The sequence below is a fragment of the Lissotriton vulgaris genome, chromosome 2_1 (assembly GCF_964263255.1).
Source record: "Lissotriton vulgaris chromosome 2_1, aLisVul1.2, whole genome shotgun sequence".
Taxonomy (NCBI): domain Eukaryota; kingdom Metazoa; phylum Chordata; class Amphibia; order Caudata; family Salamandridae; genus Lissotriton; species Lissotriton vulgaris.
This window is the reverse complement of record NC_141687.1, coordinates 1,771,044,751-1,771,071,959: the sequence shown is the minus strand read 5'-3', so window position 1 is coordinate 1,771,071,959 and position 27,209 is coordinate 1,771,044,751. Positions and strand designations below refer to the sequence as shown.

Below are 27,209 nucleotides of genomic sequence, written 5' to 3'. Positions count from 1 at the left end.
GATTTTTAATTTGGTAATTGGAATGACCTCTCCACAACATTTCACATCTGCCATGAAGCAGGATTTAACGGCTAACCTAAAAAGATAAAGGCCATTAAACCATTTGCCTGCACTCTGGCATGCCTGCTTCATGCCTTGGTCACATTTCGCTTTCACTTGTAAATTCTACCTCAGTCCGAACACAGTCAGTCTAGGTTGACCGCATTGAGCAGGCTATCGGTCCATCAAATGGATACACACAGCCAACAAGATGACTCAGCTAGATCAGGGTTGGTTCTATGATCCCTGCTCTATCTGCATTCCACTGGATTTTAATATCAGGGGCTGGTTCAACCTTCAACTTCAGAGGTCAAAGAAGTTGTACCCTTGAGCTGAGTATTAGTAATGCACATTTTCTGCTATGAACTCTGAAGCACAAGAGGAATATTCTCAAGAACGGGCAATAATCATCGACAACCTCGGTTAATGTAATTTTACATAAAGCCGTCTATCACGGGAAACTAACGCTGTGTTAACAGCATATTCTCAACAAACCGGCAACAGGCGATAGTTTCCCGATAACGCGTCAAATGTCCGCATTAAAATTACCGGGACTAGGATAATAAAGGAAACCCAAACGTGAGAAAAAATGTGGTGGCCCAACAGCGATAAAAACATCAGCGATAAGCCGCGCCAGGCTTGCTATTCCCACGTCAGGGGGGAAAAATCACCATAAAAGCTGTAAAAAAAAACTACTCAGAAGCACCATGGAGGAAGCTGGAGCAACTGCAGAGGCCAACCAGAACCCCACAACCCCCCCGGAGGACCAGCCAGGGACCTCGGGGAAGGAGAAGGGCAAGGAGAAAAAGAAGAGGAACCCCCGATTCAGTCCGCAGGACTGAATCGCGGCCAAGGTGAATGCAGTCAGAGTGAAGGGCCGAGAAGCGCTGGAATGATGTGAAGCATAAAACCAAGCTGAAACTCGCTAACAACCTGGAGGTGGGAGTCCAGTGCCACAACAGGAACTGGATGAGATGGAGGAAATGGTGTCCACAGTCATCAGTGGGTAGACGGTGGCAGGAGTTGGGGGACCGGACACTGCTCAACATGACCTGACCCAACAGCAACAGGGTGAGTAATGACCAGGGACTGGGGGCACGGGAGACATGGGCACAATGGCACACATGCACAATTAAGTATAGCACAGTGCACACCTACAATGACTCATGTCCCTGATCTCCTTGGCATACTGCAGCGTAGACACAGCAAGTAGGCCCCTGTCGACAATAAGCCCAGAGGGGGGCCTCACCACAAATCACTAATCTCAGAACAAACCCATGCACATGTGCTGAACCCAGCAACGCTGCGGGTCCATGAGCCGCACCGACAATGCAAGTGACACTGCATGATGATTAGCATGGCTGCAGTCCAATTATCATGACATGGTGCATTCCACAACACTGAGGTGACTGAGTGTGGACCACATCCGTAAAGGAGCATGTCACACTCTGACACATCCACATGCACAAACAGCCCATGACAACATCCCCCTTACGTCCATGTTTCTCAGTTTCTCATGTTGTGGGACTTGAGTCACAGGGTACATCTCTGCATCAGGGTGGTTCATATGTGACCCCAATGGACACCCAAAATGTCATATTTGACCCCAAATGAAACCCTGTTGTATTTTTCTGGACACCAATGACAGCCTTCATGTCATGTTTTTGTACACATGTGATACACTGATGAGTGGGATAAAGTACTACATTTGACACCCTGAAATGGCATTTCGAATATGTGACACCCTAAACAGCCTCTCTGTACAGAGGTGACATACCCACCATATATTTGCTATTTGTGAGATTGTTAGCACTTAATGTTGCACTTACACTTGTCAGAGTGATGTGCTAATGCAGAGAACTTACATGCACACAGGGAATGTGTGTTGCAATGAATTTATTTTCACATGCTGTCCATGTGGTCATATTGAACTGTTCTATGATTTCTATGGACAGTCACAATGTGACGTGCTAATGCGAAGACATTGTTATTGATTGTGTCCCTTCGGGCTATTTCTGCTGCAGCTGCAGTGGGGTGTGGTCCACCTGCCTCCTCTTCCTCATCATTGTCTGGTGCATCTGGCACCTGGATCCATGGGGCATTGGTGCGTACACATATGTTGTGCAATACACAACATGCAATGATCATTTTGCACACACATATTTCTGGGCTGTACAGTAGTCTTCCACCTGTGATGTCAGCCACCTGAAACGTGACTTTAACATGCCAAATGTGCGCTCAACAATGCCCCTGGTGCGTTTGTGGGCCACATTGTACTGCCTCCGGGCCCGGGTGTTCGGGGCTCGGAGGGGTGTCATCATCGATGGGCAGAGTGCATATCCTTGATCACCAGTGAGAGGTAAGTGAGATTTGTGTACATTGGTGGTTCTGCATGCTGTGTTGGCAGACTTGAAAGTTTTACGGCGTGTGATTTGTGCGACTTTGAGATTCATGTTTGCCATGTATTGCTTCTGGCAAATGTGCGGGATCAATGTGTAGTACGTATCCTCACCACTGTCCCTCCCTCCCCTCGAGCCTATTTACTTGTGTGCGCTGCGTGGTTGGATCACTTGCTCTCCTATGGCACACCATTGTCATGCCTTTCTGCGCTTGTCCGCAAGCCTGACAACAATGTAATTTTGGCCATTGAAGATGGGCAGCCACGTGTGTGTGGGCCTATGGTGAGGATAGGGCGGACACAGATGTTGAGCCCAGTTTTGGCTGAACTTGCACTGCGATTGAGGTTATACCTTTGGCTTATGCTGCGTCAATGGAGATACACACACAACAGTTAGCATGTATGAGCCAAGACCCCGAGCGGTCTTGTGCTCCTTTATTTATCCATTCGGTCGAGCCCGCCCTCCGGGTGCATGCTACATTGCAACATTTTCGATCAAGAGCCAGGTGGTGCAGACACTACAACAGAGACACACGCCATAGTTAATTTTGTGGCCAGCCCGGATCTGAACCACGCTCTGAGCCTGGAACTGAACCATGTCCTGAGCCAAGAGCAATGGCTTGTGGTGCACTGAGGTAATGGCACCTGAAGAGCTGAGCGGGGGTGTAGCCTGCGATGATGCAGTGACCTGGAGCCTCGACGATGACTTAGGGTGCACTGAGGTAGGCTCACTTGAGGAGCTAAGTGGGTGTGCGGCCTGCGATGATGTAATGGCCTGGAGGCTTGACGGTGACTTGTGGTGCACTGAGGTAGTGGCACCTGAGGCGCTGCATCCAGCATGGGCCTACCTCCCCGTGGCAATGACTTGTAGTGCACTGAAGTAGGCCCAACTGAAGAGCTGAGTGGGTGCGCAGCCTGCGATGATGCAGTGGCCTAGAGGCTGGACGGTGATTTGTGGTGCACAGAGGTAGTGGCACCAGAGGCACTGTGTCCAGCACAGGCCTAACGCGACGTGGTGATGACTTGCAGTGCACTGAGGTAGGACCACAGGAAGAGCTGAGCGGGTGTGCAGCCTGCGATGATGCAGTAGGCCTGGAGGTGAGGACTGGATTTGATTTGTATCAGACCTCCTGGACCGCAGTGTAGGCCAAAGAGAGCAGTCAGCACACACAGAACTGCGTGAAGCAGTGCCGCTGGGTACGCTGGGGGCCTGTTGCGTGGAAGCCAGCGATTGGCTGAGGAGGCTGCCAAGCTCGCTAACCTCGGACTTTAAGATTGCACCTGCACGTGTTGGGCCGTCTTGGAGATACACCGGTGGTGGCAGGTGAGCAGTAAGGCCTGGGTTCGCAGGAGCAGGGAATCCCTGCTGGGTGCCGGACGGGTCTGGGGACCAGTGGGCTGGTATGCAGCAGGCACACAGGATTGCGCAGGCACCACCGGTTACGGCGGTGGGCTCGTGGCAGGGTGAGGGGCACCGTCCTGGCAGATACATCCTTGCAGGCGGTGACGAGATGTGCACCGGGTGGCGTGTGACCTAGCCACATCATCACAGGTGTAGATGTGTCCATTTAAGTTGGTCGGTTACGTGATTGTAAGCCTATGGTCAGGATATGGTGGACACAGAGATACACACACAGTAGTTATTTTGGTGGCCATCCCGGACGTTAACCACGCCCAGAGCCCCAGGCTATTTATTCACATTCCTGTGCTGGACGGGCGTACGACGGCTCAGCCCACTACGCTTATGCTCACAGGGGGGGGCGACATAGCTACCTGCCCAAGTACTTCCCCACTGCCTGAGGTAACATGTTTCCATCCACTGTCCACCACACTACAAACACCAGCAGTCTATGTCCACATGGACATGTCTGTGCTCTGCATACTCAAGACTGTCCAGCACATCACAGCCACACGTGGCATTGTGTACATTCTTATTCATGAGTCACTTGCCTCCTTCGCACATTCTTGGTTCCCACCTCTCCCCACATTCTGCAATTGTGTGGCAGAGGGCTGCCTTTGTGGATGGTTTGTCTACATATCTGTCCCCTGTTACCACAGTTACTTGTGTTGTCATGTCTGGTGGGTAGGCATGTTGTATGTGATTTTATTACGTGTGCATTCCCACTGTTGTGAGTTGTATGATCGTGGAGTTGAGGTGTGTACTTACCAACGAGCAGTCCATTTCCAAAGGTGCCATCCTGGAAGCGCTGGTTGATGATGGACTGTCGGAAGATGTAGACATCATGCACACTGCCTGGGAAGTTGGCAATGACATTGGTGAACAGTCCCTGGTGGTCCTCTATTGCCTGCACATTGATGAAATGCATGTGCTTTCTGTTCCGGTAATTGTGTGCAGTGTCAGCAGGGGGCACAAGTAGGACATGTGTGCAGTCAATTGTCCCCAACACATGCGAGAAGCCAGCTGTGGCGTAGAAGAACTGGGGGAAGTGAAGGTGCTGGCATATCAAACATGTGATGGCATCCAAGACAGGTGTGAGGAACTTTCATAGGGCTGGCTGTGAGACTTGTTGGTTGGAAGGTACCAGAGGCCAACATGTGCAGCACAGCCAGCAGCTTTGTCTGTTTGGATGTTGGTTGTCCGCTGTGTTGGTACCGCCAACCTATGGGCAATGTGGGTCAGGATGCGGAGGATGGTTGTACTTTTGAGCCTGTAGTGGGCAATGACATCCTCTGGCATCGTTAAGTCTCTGTGGCTGGTGCGTTTTCGGAAGGTCCACTGTCTTGTTCTGCTCTGCCTCAGTGGTAGTCCGGGGTGGTGGTCCTGGGGTTGGTGGTGGTGGGCGTTGTGGCCCTCTTCGGTCTCTGAGCTGCATGATTAGTAGCTCCATGGCATCTGTTGGTCTTCAGATGTGGCTCTGGGCTGGGCTCCCTTTACACTGCAGGTTTTCGTCCTACTTAAGACCAGAAAAAAGCAGGTCTTAAGTCCCGGCAGCTTACGTGTCTCATTGCCCGTTTTTGGCCCGCATCGCTGATCTGGCTGGTCGTTGAGAATATTGCAAAGTGGTGTTATTGTGAGTTTTTGGACTGGAACGCCTACTCTGCATATGATTAGTGTTAGTTGTCGCTGTCAGCCTTGGCAATGTTTTCAGCAGCAGCTATCGCAGGTAAACTGGCGATATCAGCTGTTAGGGCTGGCTTGTGAATAGGGCGATATAACTATTGCTACTTTAGTGGAGTATAAGTGCCCCTAAATTGGCGATGAGTCCTTGAGAATATGCCCCAAGGTACCTTCAAGGCATAAACAATATGCAAATATAATGAAACAATGATTTTTGTCCTCAATGGAATGCCTTCCCAGGGCACAGTAAGGCAACGCAGTGGTTTATGCTGCATTGCCTTACTCCAGATTTTTGGAGCCACTCAGGGCCACACAAAGTTGCCATGCGTGGCTTCATAAATCACATGTATGGTTTTCATCGCTCTGGCACCACATGGGTACTGCAAGAGCGACACAAACTGGCTCATAAATAGGTCCCTAAGAGCATTACAAGAGAAAGTATGTTTCATGGCGCAAGATTTTTTTGAATTTGGGACGGGCAATGCAGGGTAGGGCAGGGCAATTCTTACTCCTTAGGTCTATGCTTTCTCCTTCTAAATATAGGGGCATATTATCAAGGGGGTTTATCTCCGCTTTTTTGGCTTTAAAAGCCAAGAAAGCGGAGATAAAATGATCTCCCTATTACCTAGCTGTCGCTAACACCAGTTAGCGACAGCTAGTAGGAGATAGCGACCATCTTGGGCCCCGCTTTGCATGTCAGTGATATTTATCACTAATGACATGCAAAGTGGGCGTGCCAAGATGTTAGCGACTGGAAACAGTCACTAACATCGCTATCTCCTATTACCAACTTTTGGAGATATTCGCGCTTAGCTAACACCTGCCCCTTAGCAGTTCTTAGCCATGTTATCCAATGGTAGGTGGATAACATGGCTAAGAGTATTAGCTCGGTAATGCATGAATATCGCTGACTTTTCAACGATATTCATGCATTTCGGCCGATTTTTATCGCTTAGGAGATAAACCTTGATAATAGCAAGGGGGCATATTACCAACTAGTAGCGATATTTATCGCTAACTAGGCTTAGCAACGATTTTTTAATCGCTAAGCATCGCCGTAAATTATCGCTGAGATAACGTGCTATTAGCAACGTTTTTCTCCAAAGCGATAATTTTTCAGGCGATAGTGTGAATATCGCTGACAATACAGCAATATTCACGCATAAGCGACGAAATGCTCTTAGCCATGTTATCCACCTCCTATTGGATAACATGGCTAAGAACTGGTCTGAGCAGGCGTTCATTTTTGGCGATAGCGGGAATATTTCCATCGCTACGCCCGCCTTGCTAATAGGCGATAGCGACGTTAGCGACTGCTTTCAGTCGCTAACAGGTTGGGTATGCCCACTTTGCATGTCATTAGCGATAAATATCGCTGTCATGCAAAGCGGGCCCCAAACCGCTCGCTGACGCCTAAAAGCTGTCACTAACATCAGTTAGCGACAGCTTGGTAATATAGCGATAGAATTATCGCTGCTTAGCGGCCGAAAACGGCCGCTAAACCGGCGATAATTGCCTATCGCCCCCCTTGGTAATATGCCCCAAGGTTCCTAAGCGATAAAAATCGCCGCAGCTCAGCGATAAAAATATCGCCGCTAAACCAACATAGCGATAATTATCGCTAGTTGTTGGTAATATGCCCCATAGTTTTTTGCCAGGTTGTTTGGGGTATTCATATGTCGTACCTTGCAAGGGACAAATGCAGGTTTATATGTGCAGCTTGTAGCCAGTTAAATAACGCAAACTCTGAAACGATGTGATAAACATTCCATGTTCTGGAGAGGAGTCAAGCAGCAGAGTGCAAGACTACTGTCATGGAGCAAGATGGACTTTTACTAGGCCGCTGTGTAGGTCAAAATCAGTATTCAATTTTGGATATGCCCATAGCTTGGACTAAGTTTTAAAATTCACTATTTGACTGATGAAAGATTCTGAGATGGTTTCTGCCCCTTTAGCTGTTGCCTTTAAATGGGAGTCTAAGTTTGAGATTTGACTCTAGGATAAGACCAAAGGACACAGCGGAAGAGAGAACTTTTTTGTGTGGCGCCCATTTTGTTCAGCTGTTCTGTCCTATCAGTTACCAATTCAGTTTGTTCAGGTAATTGAACAAAGACTTCGAATTTGTGTGAGATTCATCTATCTCATCCAGAACAGTATTTCAAATGTGCATGTCTTTAGAGTCGGAGCCTACTTGGCCAGTACACTTTAAGGCTTTGTGGAAATTATTGGTGTCATCAGCATACTGGTGAAAACAAGCACAAGAGTTCACCTACATAAGCATTACATCTGAGCAGGATGGCAGACAGTATGGAGTCCTGTGTCATGGGAAAAGGCGACAGGAGACTACTGAAGTAAAGTTGCCCTTTTACACCATTTGAAATAGATTAGTGAGATAACATCCGAGCCATTTCAGAACTGTCTCTTCTGATAGACGATTGCGAAGAATGTTTTGATCAACTGTTTGCAGCGGATGTCTCAAGAAATACTAAGATCAGACATTCCGCTTCTGAAGGAGTTGTAGGGAGTCGTCAACATTTTTGAGGTGGCTTGGTTTGGTGCTGTTGCCTGATATCTCAATAAGAGCAAAGTGAGCTGCGTGCCCTGGAAGCAGCGAGACTCGTTGCGTAGAGAAGGTAAATACCAGGGAGCCAGGCACTCACTTCAGCGTCTAACGACATAGACCAGTGGTTCCCAAACTTTTGCCTCCTGAGGACCCCCATTGAGTCACCACTGGAAGCCGGGGACCCCCACGCAATTTGTATGAGTTAAATTTCAAAAATTAAAACAGTAATTGGAAAAAATAGACGTGTGCACACAAAACAAATACTCAAAGTACTAAGGATTTTGGGGCCAGATGTACGACCATTTCTTTTAGCGCCTCGCAATTGGCGACACATTGCAAGTGGCAAATTGCGAGTTGCTAAATGAAATGTACAACAGTGTGTTTAACACTGTTTGGGATTCCCAATGGGGTCGCAAATTGCGAGGTTCATTAATATTAATGAGCCTCTCGCAATTTGCGATACCATTGGGAATGCCACCCCTCCCAGCAATGGTGGCCTGCTGGGCTCTGCAGGCCACCATGTCTCGGACTGCTTTTAAATAAAGCAGTTTAAAAAAAATTAATGCAGCCTGTTTACCATGCTTTAAAAAAAAAGGAAAATTAAAAGTTTTCGTTTCATTTTCTAAGGGCAGGCAGAGGTCCCTGGGACCATTGCCTGCCCTTAAAAAATAATTTTGCATGCATTTGCAAAGGGGAAGGGGTCTCCTGGGGACCCCTCACCATTTGCGAATGCATTACCATCTACTTGAAGTAGGCGGTAATTGTGACTGTTTTGCGACCGCAAAACATTTGTACTGGGTTTTGAGACTCGCTATTTGGAAGGGAATTCCCCTTCCAAATAGCAAGTTGCAAAACCTATTTAGAGAGTCACAAACAAATTGCGACTCGCGAAATAGGCTATTTACATGGCCCAATAGGTTTTTGCATGCGCAAACGGGTTCGCAAACCCGTTCGCGCATATAAAAACAGATCGTACATCTGACCCTTGGTATTTTATATTGAAGTCACATGTATTTCATTTGTTTATAGCATCTCTCATACCATTGTAGGATGTCAGAGCACTTTACATCACACACATATAGAGACTTTGAATCATACATGTAAAGTGGCTAGCATTGACTTTAACATTAAAAATGTATTTCCACCCAAATATATCTTTTTAGCAGCATCAGGATAATGAATAACTGGGACAAAATATAAGTTACTAACTGGTACCATGCAGTTTGCAAGCAGCTCTTTGATGACAGTTTATAGGTCCCTCTGCTAGATTACGATTGTCACTTATGAAGTGCACAGTAACAAAAGAATCTCTGTGACAAAAGCAGTAACCACGAACCTATCCACATAAAATACTGCTTTTTAAGATGCATGTTACACGTTCTTTGCAGTAGGCACATTAACCCTCTGTGCTACATTAGTTAAATCAAAGCTGCCACTGAACAAAACTCTCCTCCCTCTCCAGAAGGTACATTAATCACTGGCATTCTCTTGACACTTTTATTGTTGCTGGAAAGCTGCTAATTACACAAGAAACATTTGTGTTCTTTTAAACTGTTGCCTACGGACCCCCTGGGAATGTGTCACGGACCCCTGGGGTCCGCGGACCACAGTTTGGGAAACACTGACATAGACAATGAAGCTTTCTGACAAAAGCTTTCAACTCTCCGAAACGTGCGGCTTTGGCGGTCATGATGTCCCAAGGAGCGAGAGCATCCATGGTGAGTAGGCGGGACACCTTCCAAACGCAGAGGCTGCATCGAGTGTGTGCACGGGACCGACCGGGCGAGCGAGGAAAGGGATCAAGGCCTTTACTGAAGGTTTTTCAGGACCATAAGCAACCCCCGTACATATACCAGCAGAACAGGGAACGACTGATATCAAGCATTTGCTATGCAATAGGACTCCCATTTACGCAAGACTTATTGCATGGAAAATGGGAGTGCAGACGGGCGAGAAGGCACGAATGGGAGTGGGGGTAGGGGGGAGAAGTCACAGACTACAGGAGGGGGCGGAGTGGGAGACAGGGAAGAAGTGTTCGGAGTAAAGGGGCCATTAGCCATGCAAGGAAACAAATGACGACATAGTCGTCATGAGGAGGGACTAACAAGCCTAAAACCAATTGGAAGACAACACTTAGGACCAAAGCCAATGAAAAAGATGGGCGGAGAGTGGCCAGATCTTCCACAAAGATTCCATGCTATACTGAATACTACATGCATCGCAAAGTGAGCAGCGCATAGCTGCAACGGTAGGCTCGCCCTAAAAAGGGGTATACAGAGGGACAATGGAGGACTCGAGGCACAATGGGACTGAAAGGGGATGGGGCATACACTGAAACTGTAGGAGAAGGAGGGTGAAAAAAGGGGAGTGAGGGAAACACAGCGAGTGGCAGGGCACACCCACCAGCATACACAAATGCGTACACCAGCACACCACTTCTTATATTACAGAATCATTTAGTTAAATCTTATACATAATTTGGACCTCTATTGCCACATAATTCTAGTATCGCTGTATATATTACAATAACGTATATCCTCTAAATACATAGAAAGTTCTCACTTTTACTAGTTTTGTACTTTTATTTAGTCCTGTTATATTCACATCTATTCTCCCAATTCCTACTCTTTGGGTTTACTTGTATAGCGGTATCAACAAGAAACTAGTCGAATTTCAAAGAAACATACTATATGTTGCAAAAGCAACCCTAAGGAAGGGTGATTATGTGTTTAGGGACCCTGCTCCCCTGTTCTGGCTTATTTAAAGCCTGGAAGTGGCCGCCCAGCCTGCGAGTTCTGCTGAGACCATGGCGTCTCATCGGATACCTGACAGTTCCCCTCAGCTATAAATGAGGTGAGTAACAGTGAGTTTGGTGAGAGGAGCTCCTCCACCATTTTCTGGTGGAACTCCCACCCACCAAACCCTAATTGATTCCATCAATGGAGGTGCAGACAAATAAGTGGAGGGCATGTTTTGGGTGTGTGTAATAGTGAATTAGTTATAATGACACCTCAGGGGGGGAGGGAAGATCAGACAAGTTTCAATGACTAACTGTTCCACGGTGGAGCAAATCAGATCATAAGCAGCCGGCTTTACAGCTAATTGAAAAACCCTATAGCCACTGCCTGTTTCAGAACGCATCTTAAGGGGTTCGTACAACAGTATCTTTCATCATGAACCGTTATTACTAGTGGACTGACAAGCCATATAATGTATGAGTGGTCCCCAAATGTCTCCACAGCATACCTGAGGGATCAGCAACCAAGAATACTGTGTGTATCCTCATTTATACCAGCACATTTTCAACCAATCCTTTGACCTGGGAGGAGAGACCCTCTTGCAGGAGCGCAGCAATCTGAGTTTTGTAAATACTATTAACTCTGCTATCAGCCACTGTATCGTCTTGGGGAAACGGTGAATGTATCTCAGTAGCATTATTAAGGGGGAACAGTCTACGCTTGTGTCCACTAGTCCTCCGATAGCCCGGGATACCTCTTATATCCTACTCCATGCCAAGTGAAAGAAGCCTGCAGGGTCGAATATATGACACGAGCTGCTTGAAAGCTGACTGGTGTCTATTCTACATAGACAGAGTAAAACCAGTAGCCCTCAGTATCCGGGCTTAAGTTATAAATCCTGTCAGGGAATCATTATAAGATGTATATCGCGTCTTATATTACGCAAGAAACTGGGAGAGCAGTATAATCTGTTCAGAAAATTACAGTACTTTAAGGTCACAGCATGTAGACTAACTCGTAAATCGTTTTCCCATTTCTTACGAGTCTTATTATCAGGTGTAGCTGAACCTTGAGTGTGCAGTCTGTAGGACCCGGAAATCCCTTCCTTTCTCTCAGTGAACGGTGATCATGTGAGTTGGAATTTCCGCCAGCTCATCAGAGAAGTTGGACCATCTAGTTAATGCCACATGTCGCATTCTGAGAAAAGCAAATGTGTCTAAAGCAGTGGCGTCTCCATTTCTTCTGAATTGCTAAAGTGTGATGAATTTGCTATTTATGAACAACTACCCTACTTGTGACAGGCCCGCTTTCTCTAAATGAGTGTCATCCAGAGTTCTCAGAAGGGCAAAGTTGATAGTATGCTGAAGGGCTGGTGAATATAGTAATTGTGTTTTCCTGCTGCCTTGGCCACAGACAAGAACGACCAATCTAACAGTTTGTATAAGCTGGAGGGATTTGAGTAGTTTAACCCCAAATACTACTTTTCAATTCTCCCACGTCTACCTGACTAACCAACACTTATTATAAACCAGTTTGTAGCTATGACATTTAAGATGCAGTAGGTGTCTCAAAATTAGATTTGTCCATCTTTTGCCACATGCACGCTTTACTATATGAGGCATACCTAAACAGCTTTGTGTAGGATTATGCAATTGTATTTAGTGGCATGAACTCAAATATTGACCTATGCAACGCTAATCAATGACATTGACACCATCAAAACATTATATGAAATAATCACGATGGTATAAATTAACAATGAACCATGATACTCATCTGCTGTTGACATATATCAAGCAACTTTAAAGTTCCTAGTCTAAATGTAGGTTACGTTTTCATAGTGCTCGTTAGTAGAGCAATAATGTTTATACACTCGAAAATGTATTGTCACAAGCGACAATTTCTTTGCAATAATTTGCGATATTACATAATGATGAAACTGTACTTGTTTCTTTGTTTTAAAGATGAGTTACTGGAGACAATACAATGCTGGGATACTGAATCGTGAAACAACCAGGATATTAGTTGGAGCAACGGAAACCTATATAGAACGAAAAGGAAAGTAAGTATTGCTTTTCAGTGTTTTATGATAATCATGTTTTTTGTGATAATTATAATGGTGGAATAATACATTGAGAAACTATCCAGATTTTAGTTTGTGTATCATAAACTATTCATTTAACATTTTTTAACGTAACTAGGTTATTTGTGTGCTGCTTGTAAGCAGCTGCCCTATGGTGAATTGTGAAATTCCGTCAGAGGTCCAGCAGGCGTCTGCATAGCATAGATCCACAACAATGGCGGCAGCTTGGTTGCCAAAAACAAACATAGATACATCCATATATTTGGCTTGTTTTACATGTAGGTGTTCTTTATTGTAAAGGACAATCTGATCAGGGCTGGACTGGGAACCAAAATCCGGCCCTGGCAAACTACTTGGCAGGCCCCGGGGGATAGGGGGGGTGTGTGGCCAAGCTGTTTGCCAGGGCCAGTGTTGTTACAGTGGGCCGTTATTGCAGCTATGCTGCAAAACCGAACCCGGTAATAAAAAAAACAGCCTCTCAGGGGCGCAAACCCAGCCCCACCCAGAAGCCCACAGGGGAACCGCCCGGTGCCCGCTACAGCCATTCCGGCCCTGAATCTGATAGAGAATTCTAGCCTCAGATTCCTTACCACAGAATTTACCTCCATTCATCAGACTGGATCCTGTACGAGCAGTACTCTTACGCGCTGGTGGATGGCGATGTTCACCTCCAAGTGGCATCATCGGCACTGGAATTGATGTACATGGTGTATATATATATATATATATGCCCGAAACGCGTCTGGCGTTTACTTTGGGACATGTTCTCCATATATATATATATATATATATATATATATATATATATATATATATATATATATTCACAGCTCCTCTGCCGGACAATGTCAAACAAACCAGCACTCGCAGTAAGTTAAACCAGTGTGTTTATTGCACAAAAGAGAAACGCGTTTCGGCACTTGCCTTCGTCAGTTTCAACTGGCGGCGGCGAGGCGAGTGTAAATTATGGCAAATTAAGAAACATAAACAAAGGACCAAAGTCCTAAATCATAGGACTAAATTGAATGGTCAATTAAACCAAATAATAATAATAAGTGCAAATTAAACATTCAAAATAGAATACTTTGAGTGCATAGTACTGCCTGGTATGTCATTTAAATATTGGTAACAAATGATTAAGCCCTGGATGGGCAGTTATAAAGTTCCAATTCATTCATTAGCAATTAAGGAAAGAAAATGTATACAGACAGATATTTTCAGTTGTACCCAAAAATCGTCAAGCAGTAATAGAAGGCAGATGTCTAAGTATGCAGATTTCATAATGCCCTGGATGGGCATAGTAATAGAATAGTTACAATCACTAAAACAATTTTCCTAATCAGCACATGATCGCTCATACTTCCTAATGTTAGTTCACTGTAAGTGTTTATTCATAAAGTCTTCCAACCTACTGCTTATAGGGATGTGTTTAGGACATTTTCTAAAAACAGTCTCAGGTTTCTCAGCAGCTAAACTTCTCTATCATTCATTGGTATTTACAGGTGTGATAATAGTTATTCTCCAGAGTTCATGCCTCCCGGTGATTTTGTTTGGAGTTCGATAATGTATCTCGACTCCAAACGTCTCAATCTACGCTTGTAGTCACCCCCTCTCAGATCTTGTAGAATGCAGTCTAGATTAAAGAAACTAAGGAGAGTTCTGTCGCTATTATGATGCGTTGCGAAGTGACGGGCCATCGGATAGTTTTCCTCTTTGTTCGCGATGGCCCATTGATGTTCCAATATCCTTAGTTTGACTGCTTTCGTAGTGCTCCCTACATAACGGTGTCCGCAAGGACATTTCAAACAGCAGACAACAAATGGTGTTGAGCAGGTTATGAATTTAGGAATTCTAATCTTCATTTCTTTGTGGGGCACTTGGTAGGATAGTACTCTTTGACTTGTACTTCAGGCCTTACATTTCCCACATGGGAATGATCCATGCATGGCCTGTAGTTCTCCTTTTGGTCTTACCCTCAACAGATGACTTTGTACTAACTTGTCTTTTAATGACTTCGTTTTCCTGAAAGTTATCATAGGGTGGTCTGATAAATCTCTCCCTATGACTGCATCTGATTTGAGAATACCCCAATTTCTGAGCATAATGTCTCTAACTCTATTCGCTGCCACCGAATAGTTAGTAATCAGTCTTATTACGCCATTTCCGTCTTTCTTGTCCCTGCTCTGTTTCTCTTTCAAGAGTGTCTTCCTGTCAGTATTTGTAACTTTTCCCTTAGCATTTTTGAGTACCTTTTAAGAGTAACCGCATGATTTAAAGCGTTTAATGCTGCCTTCGGCTGCCATCTCAAAGTCTCTGTCAAGGGAGCTGTTGCGTTTTATCCTCAACAGCTCTTCATAAGGGATGCTTCTTATGAGGGTTCCAGGGTGGCTGCTACGTCAATGAAGGACAGAATTCCCCGCTGTCTCTTTCCTAAAGAGGGCGGTCTGAATCATACCTGACTCTATGAAGACCCTCAGGTCAAGGAAGTTGACCTCTTGTTTACTCAAATTGCAGGCGAATTTATATCCAAGTCATTGATGTTGAGTGCTGCTATGAATTCCTCAGCCGAGGATTCAGATCCCTTCCAAATGAGGAAGAGATCGTCTATATATCTCTTCCAGCAGATCACTTTATCCACCCATTCTGCCTTGTCGTCGGCCCAGGCCACCTGCTTCTCCCACCAGCCCACAAATAAATTTGCGTAGCTGGGGGCGAAGCAGGTGCCCATCGCCGTCCCTCTTGTCTGTCTATACCTTTGATCCTGGAAAATAAAAATGTTGTTCTTAAGACAAAATGATATAAATTCTATAATCATCTTGCTATGTTCCAAATATTTCGTAGGACGTAAGTCTAGGAATGTTTTTACTGCTTTTATCCCATCGTTGTGCCTGATACTTCTGTATAGGCTGGAGATGTCCATTGTTATCATAATCAGATCATTTTCCCACTCCACGTCTTGTATCTGTCGCAGGAAGTCTTTGGTGTCCTTAGTATAGGAGCATAATTGCGTTACCCATGGAGCCAGGAATGAGTCAATGAACTTGGACATCTTTTCTGTAAGTCGCCCTATAGAGGCCACAATGGGTCTCCCAGGTGGTCTAATGGGGTCCTTATGTATCTTCGGCAGATGGTAGAAGCTGAGTAATCTCGGCTGTTTATTTTGTAAATATAGGTATTCTTCCCTGGCCAGGATCCCCTTTCCATACCATTGATCGATCAGGGTATGATATTCGCGAATACTGGCTTGATATTCCTGTTCTGTGGTAGGTGAATAGTTAGTCCGGTCTTGTAGCTGGTGTAGGGCCTCTTTACAGTAATTCTGTCGGCTTTGAATTACAATATTCCCGCCTTTGTCCGAAGGCTTGATCACGATTGAGTCATCTTTCTCAAAAGTTAGGAGTGCATACCTTTGGTCCGGTGTTATATTCCATTTCATGGTGTGCTTATTCTTTTCTTCGTCTTTGGACAGTTTTTGCAATTCTTGATTTACAGTTTCAGAAAAGATGTCTATAGCATCTACGGGTTTCTGAGGTAGGAAGCGTGAGGAAGGTTTGAATTTGCTTTTCTCTCCGATCTCGATAATACCAATGGCCAAACCCCTGTCAGCTGTGTTCATTGGGGGTAATGGCTGGGGATTGCTTTCTTCCAGTAATTCTTCGAGGACTGCCATGTTCTCTAGATCTCTGATATTGATATCAAAGGGATCTCGTGAATAAGTTTGTCCATATGATATTGGTCTTTGCGCATCTTCTTTGAGAGCTTTTTGTTTGAAAAACTTCCATAACTTTAGTTTACGTTCAAATAGAAATGAATCTATACGTGTCTGCGTATACTCGTAGCAGTTAGTAGGGCAAAATGTTAGTCCTAATTTAAGCACCTTTTCCTCACTTTTGGTTAGTAGTCTTGGGAAGAGGTTAATTATGTTCAGATCCTCTGTCAGTTCCTCTTGTTCCTGGCTTGTCGGTTCCTCAGCTGTCTGGTTCCTCTTGCAGTGTGTCCTCCCTCCTCTTCTAGTGATGCGCCTCCGCTTTTGCTTTGTGACTGTTCTGGTGGGCGTTTCTTCCCATCCCTCAGCCAGTCTTGGCGTATAAGGTCGAACTCCTCGTGAAAAGACGGCTGGCATTTTGTTTTTTCCTTTGGTCGTGTGTCCACTGCGTTTTCTTCTTCTGAGTGCTCAGCGCTTGTTACTTCAGATTCAGAAGTCTCTACTGCTGCTGGCTGTCTTTCTTTCTGTTTTTGATTCCTTGCCCTCTGGTCACGACGTGGTGTGTCGTATTTACGCCCAAAAGTCAGTATCCTCCCTTGCTCATAATCACGAGCGTCACGTTCGAATTTTTGTTGTTTTCTTTGATGTATTTTCTTTTCATACACCATAAGTCTTTTTTTCATGGATTCTTTCTCCTTATCGAGTTGCCCTTGATCCACCAGTTCGAGGATTGCTAGCTCCAAGGTTTCAATGCCTTATCACGATCTTTCCAGGCAAACTTGATTAGCAATCTCAGCATTCCTTCGGACGAATGTGCCGTGTACTCTGCCCATTCAGTGAGTAAATCCGGAACCGGATTTTCGTATGCTGGGACCGTGTATATGCGGAAACCGCGAGGAACACGATTCACCTCCACATAATGCTGTAAGGAAGTGGCCTCCCACCACTTCCTTGTTTCGCGTTTGTAGAGTCTTTCAAGTTGTTGATATTTATTCTTTAGATCGGTCTGCGCTGCGTCCGGTGCCTTCGCTCCGTCCTGTGTTTGAGTTCCAGGGCGCCCTTTAAAAATGCCACTTGCCACCTCCTGATGCGCTGTGTCGCTAAACATTTGTTAATGTCAAAGTTCTTGAAAGCATTATGGGTATAGTAGTCCTTGAATTAATGCCCCCAGACTCAGCGTAACCCTTACCTGTGCGACTTCTTCTGGGGGGCAACCTTGTTGGAAAGATGTAATGCGGCCGGCCCGGTCACAAAGAGGTCCCGCCGCTTACAATTAGCGGATCCTGAGTGCCGGGACACACTTACACTCGGTGGAAGGCAAGGGGCTCAAATCACAGGAATATATTGGCTGGCATGCAGTGTGGTATGCGGAACTCCCACCCTACAGGGTATGATATTTTAATGGACATTTGGTTGGTCGCCACTTGGAGAGAGAAACGCTGAGTCTGGGGGCATTAATTCAAGGACTACTATACCTATAATGCTTGCACCCACAGGGGCGGGACTCTGAATTTCAATAAAGCATTGTTTTGAAACAGCCAGCCTTGAGTCCATATTGCCAGTGATCAAGAGCACGTTAGATGCTTGAAACGCGTTTGGATTTCTGGGATGCCTGCTGCTTACTGCATTTCCTGCTGCCTGTGACTGTTTGATGCAGTAACCCTTACCTGTGCGACTTCTTCTAGGGGGCATCCTTGTTGGAAAGATGTAATGCGGCCGGCCCGGTCGCGAAGAGGTCCCGCCGCTTACAATTAGCGGATCCTGAGTGCCGGGACACACTGACACTCGGTGGAAGGCAAGGGGCTCAAATCACAGGAATATATTGGCTGGCATGCAGTGTGGTATGCGGAACTCCCACCCTACAGGGTATGATATTTTAATGGACATTTGGTTGGTCGCCACTTGGAGAGAGAAACGCTGAGTCTGGGGGCATTAATTCAAGGACTACTATACCCATAATGCTTGCGCCCACAGGGGCGGGACTCTGAATTTCAATAAAGCATTGTTTTGAAACAGCCAGCCTTGAGTCCATATTGCCAGTGATCAAGAGCACGTTAGATGCTTGAAACGCGTTTGGCTTTCTGGGATGCCTGCTGCTTACTGCATTTCCTGCTGCCTGTGACTGTTTGATGCAGTAACCCTTACCTGTGCGACTTCTTCTAGGGGGCAACCTTGTTGGAAAGATATATATATATATATATATATATATATATATATACACGCTCAAGGTTCCAAAAGAAACACACCACACTCACGGGACCCCTTTGCAGACTCTTTATTTGCAAGAACGCGTTTCGGCGTTGTGCCTTCCTCAGCTTGTTTAAAGTCACGGGGAGGAGTCTTTGTCCCGAGGTTTCAGCCCTCTTTTGATGTTCAACAGCAAGAACCATTGGAATCATTCTTACCTGTTCAAAACTAGATCAGGTTAGACTGTGCTGACTTTAAACAAGCTGAGGAAGGCACAACGCTGAAACGCGTCCTTGTAAATAAAGAGTCTGCAAAGGGGTCCCGTGAGTGCGGCGTGTTTCTTTTGGAACCTTGAGCGTGCATTTAAACGTGGAACGACTTCCACAGGATCGCACCCGTCAGTAAGAGTGCACATACTGCCTATAAGTGGACTTGGAGCGCAATATATATATATATATATATATATATATATATATATATATATATGTTATTTACATTTCTTAAGAGCAACTGTTAACCTAGTGTGTCCTGGCGCTGATCACTGCCTATCAAATTGCTGATGTGCATTGTCCTATAGGGTGAAACGCCACGTTTTCAGTCTTTTTCTGAAAGTAATGAGCTCGGTGGTGTTCCTAATATGGAATGGTAGTTCATTCCAGGCCCTTGTGGCACCTGTGATAAAACTTCTAACACCCCAGTTAACTTTTTTGGCTGGGGGTATGATTACTCCTTTTGCTCCTATGGAGCGAAGTTCCCTTTTGGGAAAGTACCATTGAAAACGCTGTTTCAAAAGGTCGGGCCAGTTCCCTGGAAGGCCTTAAAAACAGTTCAGAGTGCTTTGAATTGAATCCGTTGTTGGACTGGGAGCCAATGTAACTGTTTTAATTCTTTTCTAACAGAGCCAAACCTGTGTATCCCGGTCAACAATCTAGCTGCCATGAGTTGCAGCCTATTTAGGTGTTTTCTATAAATATTTAGGTATAGACTGTTGCAGTAGTCCAATCACACCATGTTCAGTGAATTAACCACTGTCCTGTCCTATATATGTATGCGTCAACCCAGCTCACTGACATCAGTTCTTTTATTTCCACCCCGGTCAAGAGCTACACCCAGTCACTTTTTTACTGACTTTTTTGGACCTTTTGTCGAATGCTTTTTGAGTCATCTGGTGTGGCAGGATGTGAGCAAATAAGGCTGTTTTTAAGCCCTGTGGTGCCTATCACCGGAGGATGTCTGTGACAGATCCACACCTTTTCTGCCTCTAGTGCCTCGATCCCGACTACAAGGCCACAACCTACATTGATTGCCACGCCATGCACCCCATTGCTTTGTGGGAGCGATTGCTCAAGCTCCTTTCCGCTCAATGTGCATCGCGGCAACGCTCTCGATCTCGGTCGAGAGGAAGTCACCCGTGCAAGTCCCACAAGGAAAAGAAAAGCAATGCGTTGAAGATATCTTCGACTTTGACCCATCTGTCAAAATCATCTGTCTAGATGTGAAGGAACATCGGCATTCAAGGCCTGGCTCAGCAGTTTAAGCTGAACTTCAGCTCTCTCCGCCCCTCCCTGAGTTTTATGGAGCTGAAGTGACCCTTGGCCAAATATGTGAGTTTTATGAGGCATGGACCTCATATTTGGGCAGCCCGTCCCCACTAGTGTGCCTTTGGGCACCGCAGCGGTCGGTAGGGGCACCTGCTGGTTTCTCGCCTGTAGGTTCACTCCTGGTGCCAGCCAGGTCCCTGGGAATCATGGATAGATCCAGAACGACGCCAGTCGAGCTATCTCGACCTTCCTAGGCACCGGACCCTCTATCAACGTCCCCGGCGCTGCCAGCACCCACTGGCTGCGCCACCCCATTGCTTATCTGTATGCCCTTTGATGACTTTCATCTCTTCAGTGACAAGGCAGAGTCAGCACTAGAGTGCTTCTTGGACAGCAGAGCTACTGGCAGGTCTTTGGGCATTTAAATAGGCCCTCGCCAACCTCAGCCCGCCTTTCTCTCCTTTTGTGGCCATGGAAGGGGCTTCCAGTCAAATCTCTACTCACCCAGCTACCACCGAATGCAAGCTTCTTAGCTACTCTGTGGCCAAGCATGTGGCACCCATAGGCCTTGTGGGTCAGGTAGCCAAGGATCTGGGAGTCCACCACACTCCCCGCAGCTGCAGCTTCCAAACCTCTTTAGTTTTCCCTTCAAACATCATGGGTACCCAATGGGAGGCAGGGTATGGCATCACAGGCACCCTTGGAGGTCAATAACATTCGACAGCTGAGGTATCCAGTTTATCTGAAGGGGCAACTTCTCCCCTTCATGTTTCCATGCCATCTACTTGCTACAACTACACGACTATGGTGCTATGGTGTCCAGTAGTGATACATTTCTGTGCAATACATCAAACAATCAAACCATCAATTTTCACTGGATAATAAATATAATTCCACATACATCAAATTGTTCAGCCTGCCTATGTATGCAACCACACTCTATGTGGTTATTTATAACCTCTGATACAAAACAACAATACACATCAATAACTATACTCTAAACATAAACACATACACACACACACTCATATGTGTGTGTGTGTCTCTGTATGTATGTATGTATATATATATATATATATATATATATATATATATATATATATATATATATATATATATATATATATATATATATATATATATATATATATATATATATATATATATATATATATATATATATATATATATATATATATATATATATATATATATATATATATATATATATATATATATATATATATATTTAGGCTACCAAAAATTCACAAACACTCAAAGGGGGAGACAGCCTTTACAAGGGAAGCTTTACGACGCATGCCATTGAGGTTCCGTGACGGTTCCGTGACGACTTGAACCCGTGTTTTCAAGTTTGTCGGAAATACATAAAATTAGTATCAGCGAACCGCAAATGATCCATTTAGTATATCCTAGTGTTTTCGCTACGCTACGAGCAAGAGCACTCCTTCCACTGACACATTTCTGATATACACACGGCATCCATCTTAGATCATGGCCGCCATTTTGTGGTTCCTTGCCCTCACATATGCAATAGCCTCTGATCATTTCATTCACTTCACTTTGATTAAGGACACGTAGCCTTAGCCGGAGATTCACCTCTTACATGACACGTGCACCTTAAACCAGATCACGCTGAAGCTGCATGACTCGACAAAGGCTGCCTCCTCTGCCCGAGGCCAGCCCACCTGAACTGGTTTTCCTGTCCATTGTACCTGATCATGATTAGGCGGCCGAAGCCGGTAGCCTTGCCCATTTACAACCCACAAACATCTCTTATCCCGCTTTTCTATCTTCTGCACCTGGCTCTGCTCCTTTCCTTCTGGGCCTTTATTAGGGGGAGGTAACGAACTTTACGATGAGGCGGTCCGGGTCTTGAATGCAATATTGACAAGGGATTGTGATGGACTGGTGGGAACCCCTCTTCGTGATGTTTGGTATCAGATATTATCGACAGTTCCTGTGTAACGCCAAATATTTATTGTTTAGAGACACAAAGGTTTGGGAATGTACCGACATGTGAAATATTTGCCTAGAGCACAATTTTTAGTATATAAGGAGCAACCCACTTTGTACAAATCGAACAGTCTCCTAGATTCTGCCCGTGTGTAGATTCTGTGACTTCTGTGTCCCTGCAGTAATAAACCTTTGGTCTTTGACGCCACCATCGAGAAGCCCGTGTTTCTGTTCATTTGTGCACCAAGGCAGGTGGGACTCCGGGGTCTTTGGGTGTTGTACCCTGACACCTCTGGACGGAACCAAAAAGTCCAGAACTCCAATTGGCGCCCAACGTGGGGCGACGTCATTCGGTACCGGTCCAAAAGCCTGAAGAGTTCGAGAAGCTTCGTGTGAAGATTCCTGAGGGAGGCGCCCCACTTCATCGATCCCGGCATATCGCAAAAGTGGCCCTGAAGTTCTCTTCCACGAGGGTTCCCGTTCAGGACGGCTGCAGTGGGCCGTTGCCTTGACCGTCGCCCTGTCTTGGACCCGAAGTGGTGCAGTCCTTAGTACGGCGAAACGTGACGGGTTTCTCCTTGGTGACGTCTTCAGTGCCTCAGTTAAGTATTTAGTGATAGCTAGCTGGTTACTTTTGTGAGGATTGTTAAAAATCCTTGATCGGTTCTTGGTTTGGTTTGGTTTTGTAAGATTATCATTGGTTGTTCTAGTTACGATAATCTATTTGGTTCAGTTTTGGGTATCGATACATCAGTTCGTTTTGGTAGGCCTAAGTTCTTGGTTCAAGTGCACAATTTGTTTCGTGTTTTGTTTGTTTTGTGTTCCGGACTGAGAATGGTAAGTCGGAAAATGTTGTCTTGTTTTAGTTGCAACAGTGACTCACAATTAGAGGATTCCTGTCTGGTTCCTCCGATTGGGACTCCCCTATATGACCTATATTGTAAGTATGGTGTGGGTCCTATAACTTATAATGAGATATGGGTCCGTTATTGTAAGAAGGATGGTGTCCTTAGTTGGCCACTGCATGGTAGTTTTGAGCAAGAGATTCTCGACAATTTAGAAGCGAAATTGTTTAGGAAGAAAGCCCGGCCGGCAATGTTTGACTCTTTTCGTTATTGGCGGAAAGAATCCAAACAGAGAGAAATGAAAAGGTTGAAAAAAGAGCAAAAAGAACTAGAAGAGTTAACTCTAGAGCAAGCGACTAAGCAGTTGCAGGCTAACGAGTGTGAGAAAGCCATAGATGTAGCCATTAGAGAGCGTAACTTAGCGATTGACAAGTGCTATCCTGCCTTGCCATCGAAAATGGCTAAGATACTGGAGGATTCCGAAAACGATCCTCTGCTATCTTATCTGTTACGGTCGCCTCCACCGTATGCACAAGGTGCTGCGGCTCCACTTATCCCGAATGTTCAATTGCCGGTTGCTGGACAACCTGGTGTTCTTGTTCCTCAGAATCAAGTTCCTATACCTCCTGTGGTGAATGTAAATGTTCCTACAGCTCCTCCTCTTCCTGCACTGCCCGCTCCTATACCTACCACTGTACCTATTGGTCCTCAAACTATTTTCCTCGATACTCCTACTGTTTCGTCATCTATTCCTACCTCTACTGCGTTCTCTATGTCTGCGAGTGTACTAACTCCACTTTCTGTTCGTCGAAGAATTACTGATTCTGTTACTAATATGCTGTCTCCTATATATAAAACCTTGATTAAGACTCCTACTCCTGACTCTGTTCAGAGACGGAGTCAGCTTCCAAGTACTGAGGAACGGGGAGTTTTAGACTCCACGGCTCTCAGATGGATTACAAAAGTTAGAAGATATAGTACGAAAGATGTGTTAGAGACATTTATGCAATGGGGAGAGCCAACACAGCGATACGTCTTCGACGAGATGTGCTCGTTGTTGCGTGAGGAAATAGAAGAAGACGATGTCGAATCAGATTTGGAAGATTTAATTAAGATTCAAAAAGAGTTTGCTGCTGGAATGATAGTGGGCGATAATATAAAGGAAGCGATGGAACTCATTTTGAGTTTTAGGAATGATCCATCTCTTCGTTCGCCGAGAGATTTAGAAAGAGGTAGAATGAAGCTAAGTCGCCAATATCCTATGAGGGAGGTTCCTCCAATTTGGCGCGAAGCAGTACAACGTGATGATAATGCGGGTATTGCAGCTGCTCCAGCACAGTTCCAAAGAGTATGGATACATATTCCGTGGAAGCGAGCAGAAGTGTTAGCAGTGAAACAGGCCTTGCCAGATCCACGTAAGAATCCAGCCGGATATTACAAGGAATTGACACAGACAGTTGAGGCTTGTATAATGAACTTAGCCGACATTGATATGTTGTTTGGTAATGTAGTTCCACAACCAGTGTGGGCTAAAATTCGTAGAGAGGATCATCAGGCTGCTTTAGGTGGTGATTGGGCAGCTATCACTGCAGCAGATGCTCAACAAACAGGTGGTGCGAAACCCGAACCCCTAATTGCTAATCTTCCTGGCAGAATAATAGATTTAATGAAGACTCTGATGCCAGCATTGCGTGTTAATTGGGATAAATTATCCGCATGCAAGCAGAAGAAAGACGAAAGTGTCTCCGACTTCTTCACGAGGTTCGAAGAGACTTTTGTAGACCATAGTGGTCAGGATATGAGCACTGAAGGAGGACAGAGATTGTTTGTCGATAAATTTGTGCATAATTTGTTACCCGAATTATGCAATAAATTGAAAGACTCAGAAAGTGCGTGGGCTGTATCTACGACAGCGCAAATACTTGCGACTGCACAGTACTATGAAAATAGGGATAAAGAGGAAAAGGAGAAATCAGAGAAGAAAACGAAAGATTTAAAGACTAAAGTTCTTTTACAGCAGGCGTATCCGCCTCGCACGAATCAGACTAATATGCAACAGAATTCGTATCAAAAGACAGATTATAATTCGACCAGGCCTCAATACCAGTGGAATCAGTGTGCGTACTGTAAGAAAGAGGGTCACTATAAAAATGATTGTCAGATCTTAGCGCAAAATAATGCAGCAGCAGCTCAGAGAGGTCGTGGTGGTTTTGTGCAGAATTCTAGAGGTCGAGGACGAGGTGCTATGCCTCCACAAACTAATGATCGTCCTTCTAATCACTTTGATCAGCGAAATGTACAGTCAGCTCAACAGAATAGATCTCAGCAATATCTTGTTGAGGATTATTGTGAAGTTGAAGAGGGATTTCAACAAAATGGGTACTAGGACAGCCATAGACAGAGAGAGGGAGTAGTATCAGTTCCAGTGGATCAGAGTGGGCCTTATGTCGCAGTAGCAACATCAGGTGTAGTCGAACCGTTTCTGTTGGATACTGGTGCCGCAAAAAGTTCTATCATGCATGCGAAACTCCCTGGCGCACCTTTGTCTGGCTCAACAAATGTTTCCGTAGGTTTTTCAGGCGCCCCTGTGTACAACCCGATATCTGGTCCTTTGTCTATTTCTGTTGGACCGTGTCAATTGAAAGCACCCTTAATTTTGACGACAGGTTGTAATGAAAATCTGCTTGGTTTAGATTTGTTAAAACGACTATATGCGACATTGTACTGTTCTCCGGAAGGAGTACAGCTTACTTTGGGTAAAAGACTCACCTCTCCGATGTACTTGTCAATGGACAAACTCCCGCCGGAGCTACGTTCACTCCCTGATTCTCTTTGGGCGACTGGTCCCAATGATGTAGGTCTACTAGAGATTCCACCGTATGTAGTAACTTTGAAAGCGAATGTGAAATTTCCAAGAATTCCTCAATATAAAATATCGAATGAAGGTGAGCGTGCACTCTTATTGATTGTGCAAGATTTGATTAAAAAAGGTGTGGTTGAAGAAACGCGAGGAAATGTTTGTAATAGTCCTGTATTGCCGATTTTGAAACGAACAGATCCTACAAAGCCTCCAGTCTATAGGTTTGTCATAGACCTTAGAGAAGTTAATAAGATTGTAATTCCGCAGTTTCCTGTAGTGCCAGACATTACTGCTTTGTTAACATTGATTCCTGCTACAGCTACATGGTTCTCAGTCATCGACTTGAAGAATGCCTTTTTCAGCATTCCGATAGCCGAGGAAAGCAGAGATATTTTTGGCTTCTGTTTAGGAGGTCGCAGTTTCAGATTTAAACGCGCTCCACAAGGCTACTGTGAAAGTCCATCTATTTACAGTCAAGCTTTAAAAAGCCAGTTAGATTCTTTTGTCCTTCCTCCAGGTTCTGCCCTAGTACAATACGTAGATGATCTTTTGGTGGCTGCCGATGACAAGGAAACTTGCAAAGCAGCTACAATTTCACTATTGCATCATTTGTCTAATTTGAATCATAAGGTGTCACCTTCCAAAATGCAATATTGCTGCCAAGAAGTAACCTACTTAGGTCACCTCTTATCAAAGGAGGGAAGGAAGTTGACCCCAGAAAGAATAAAAGCAATTATGCAAATGAGTGTTCCACGCACACAGAGGGAAGTACGTGCCTTTCTAGGTATTACCTCTTACTGTAGGCAATGGATCCCAAATTTTTCACTTTTAGCAAAACCGTTGGTAGCCTTGACTGGGAAAAATGTTCCAAGTCCGGTGCCATGGTCTGATGAATGTCAAGAGAGTTTTGCTGAATTACGAAAAGCTTTGTGTTCAGCTCCTGTATTGGGCACACCTGATTACAGTAAGCCATTCACGCTCTACGTTCACGAAAGAGAAGGTTGCGCGTTGAGTGTTTTGACACAGAAGTTTGGTGATAAACAACGCCCTTGTGCGTATTTCTCATCAACATTAGATCCGGTAGCTAGAGCATTGCCTAGTTGTTTGAGGGCTACAGCGGCAGCTGCAGCTTCCATTCGACAATCTGCTGGTTTGGTGATGAACAATATGCTAGTGGTCATGGTTCCTCATGCAGT

The 27,209-nt window shown here is 45.1% G+C and overlaps 1 protein-coding gene across 1 annotated transcript in view; it reads left to right on the top strand.

Annotated features, from left to right (window-relative positions):
• Positions 1 to 27,209, top strand: part of LOC147733265 (sperm-specific sodium:proton exchanger-like) — a 4,638,748-nt gene that overhangs the window by 2,777,080 nt on the left and 1,834,459 nt on the right. Inside the window, exon 10 of the mRNA XM_086958943.1 lies at positions 12,782 to 12,879. Coding sequence (XP_086815069.1) covers positions 12,782 to 12,879 — 98 coding nt within the window. The remainder of the gene's footprint in view (positions 1 to 12,781; positions 12,880 to 27,209) is intronic.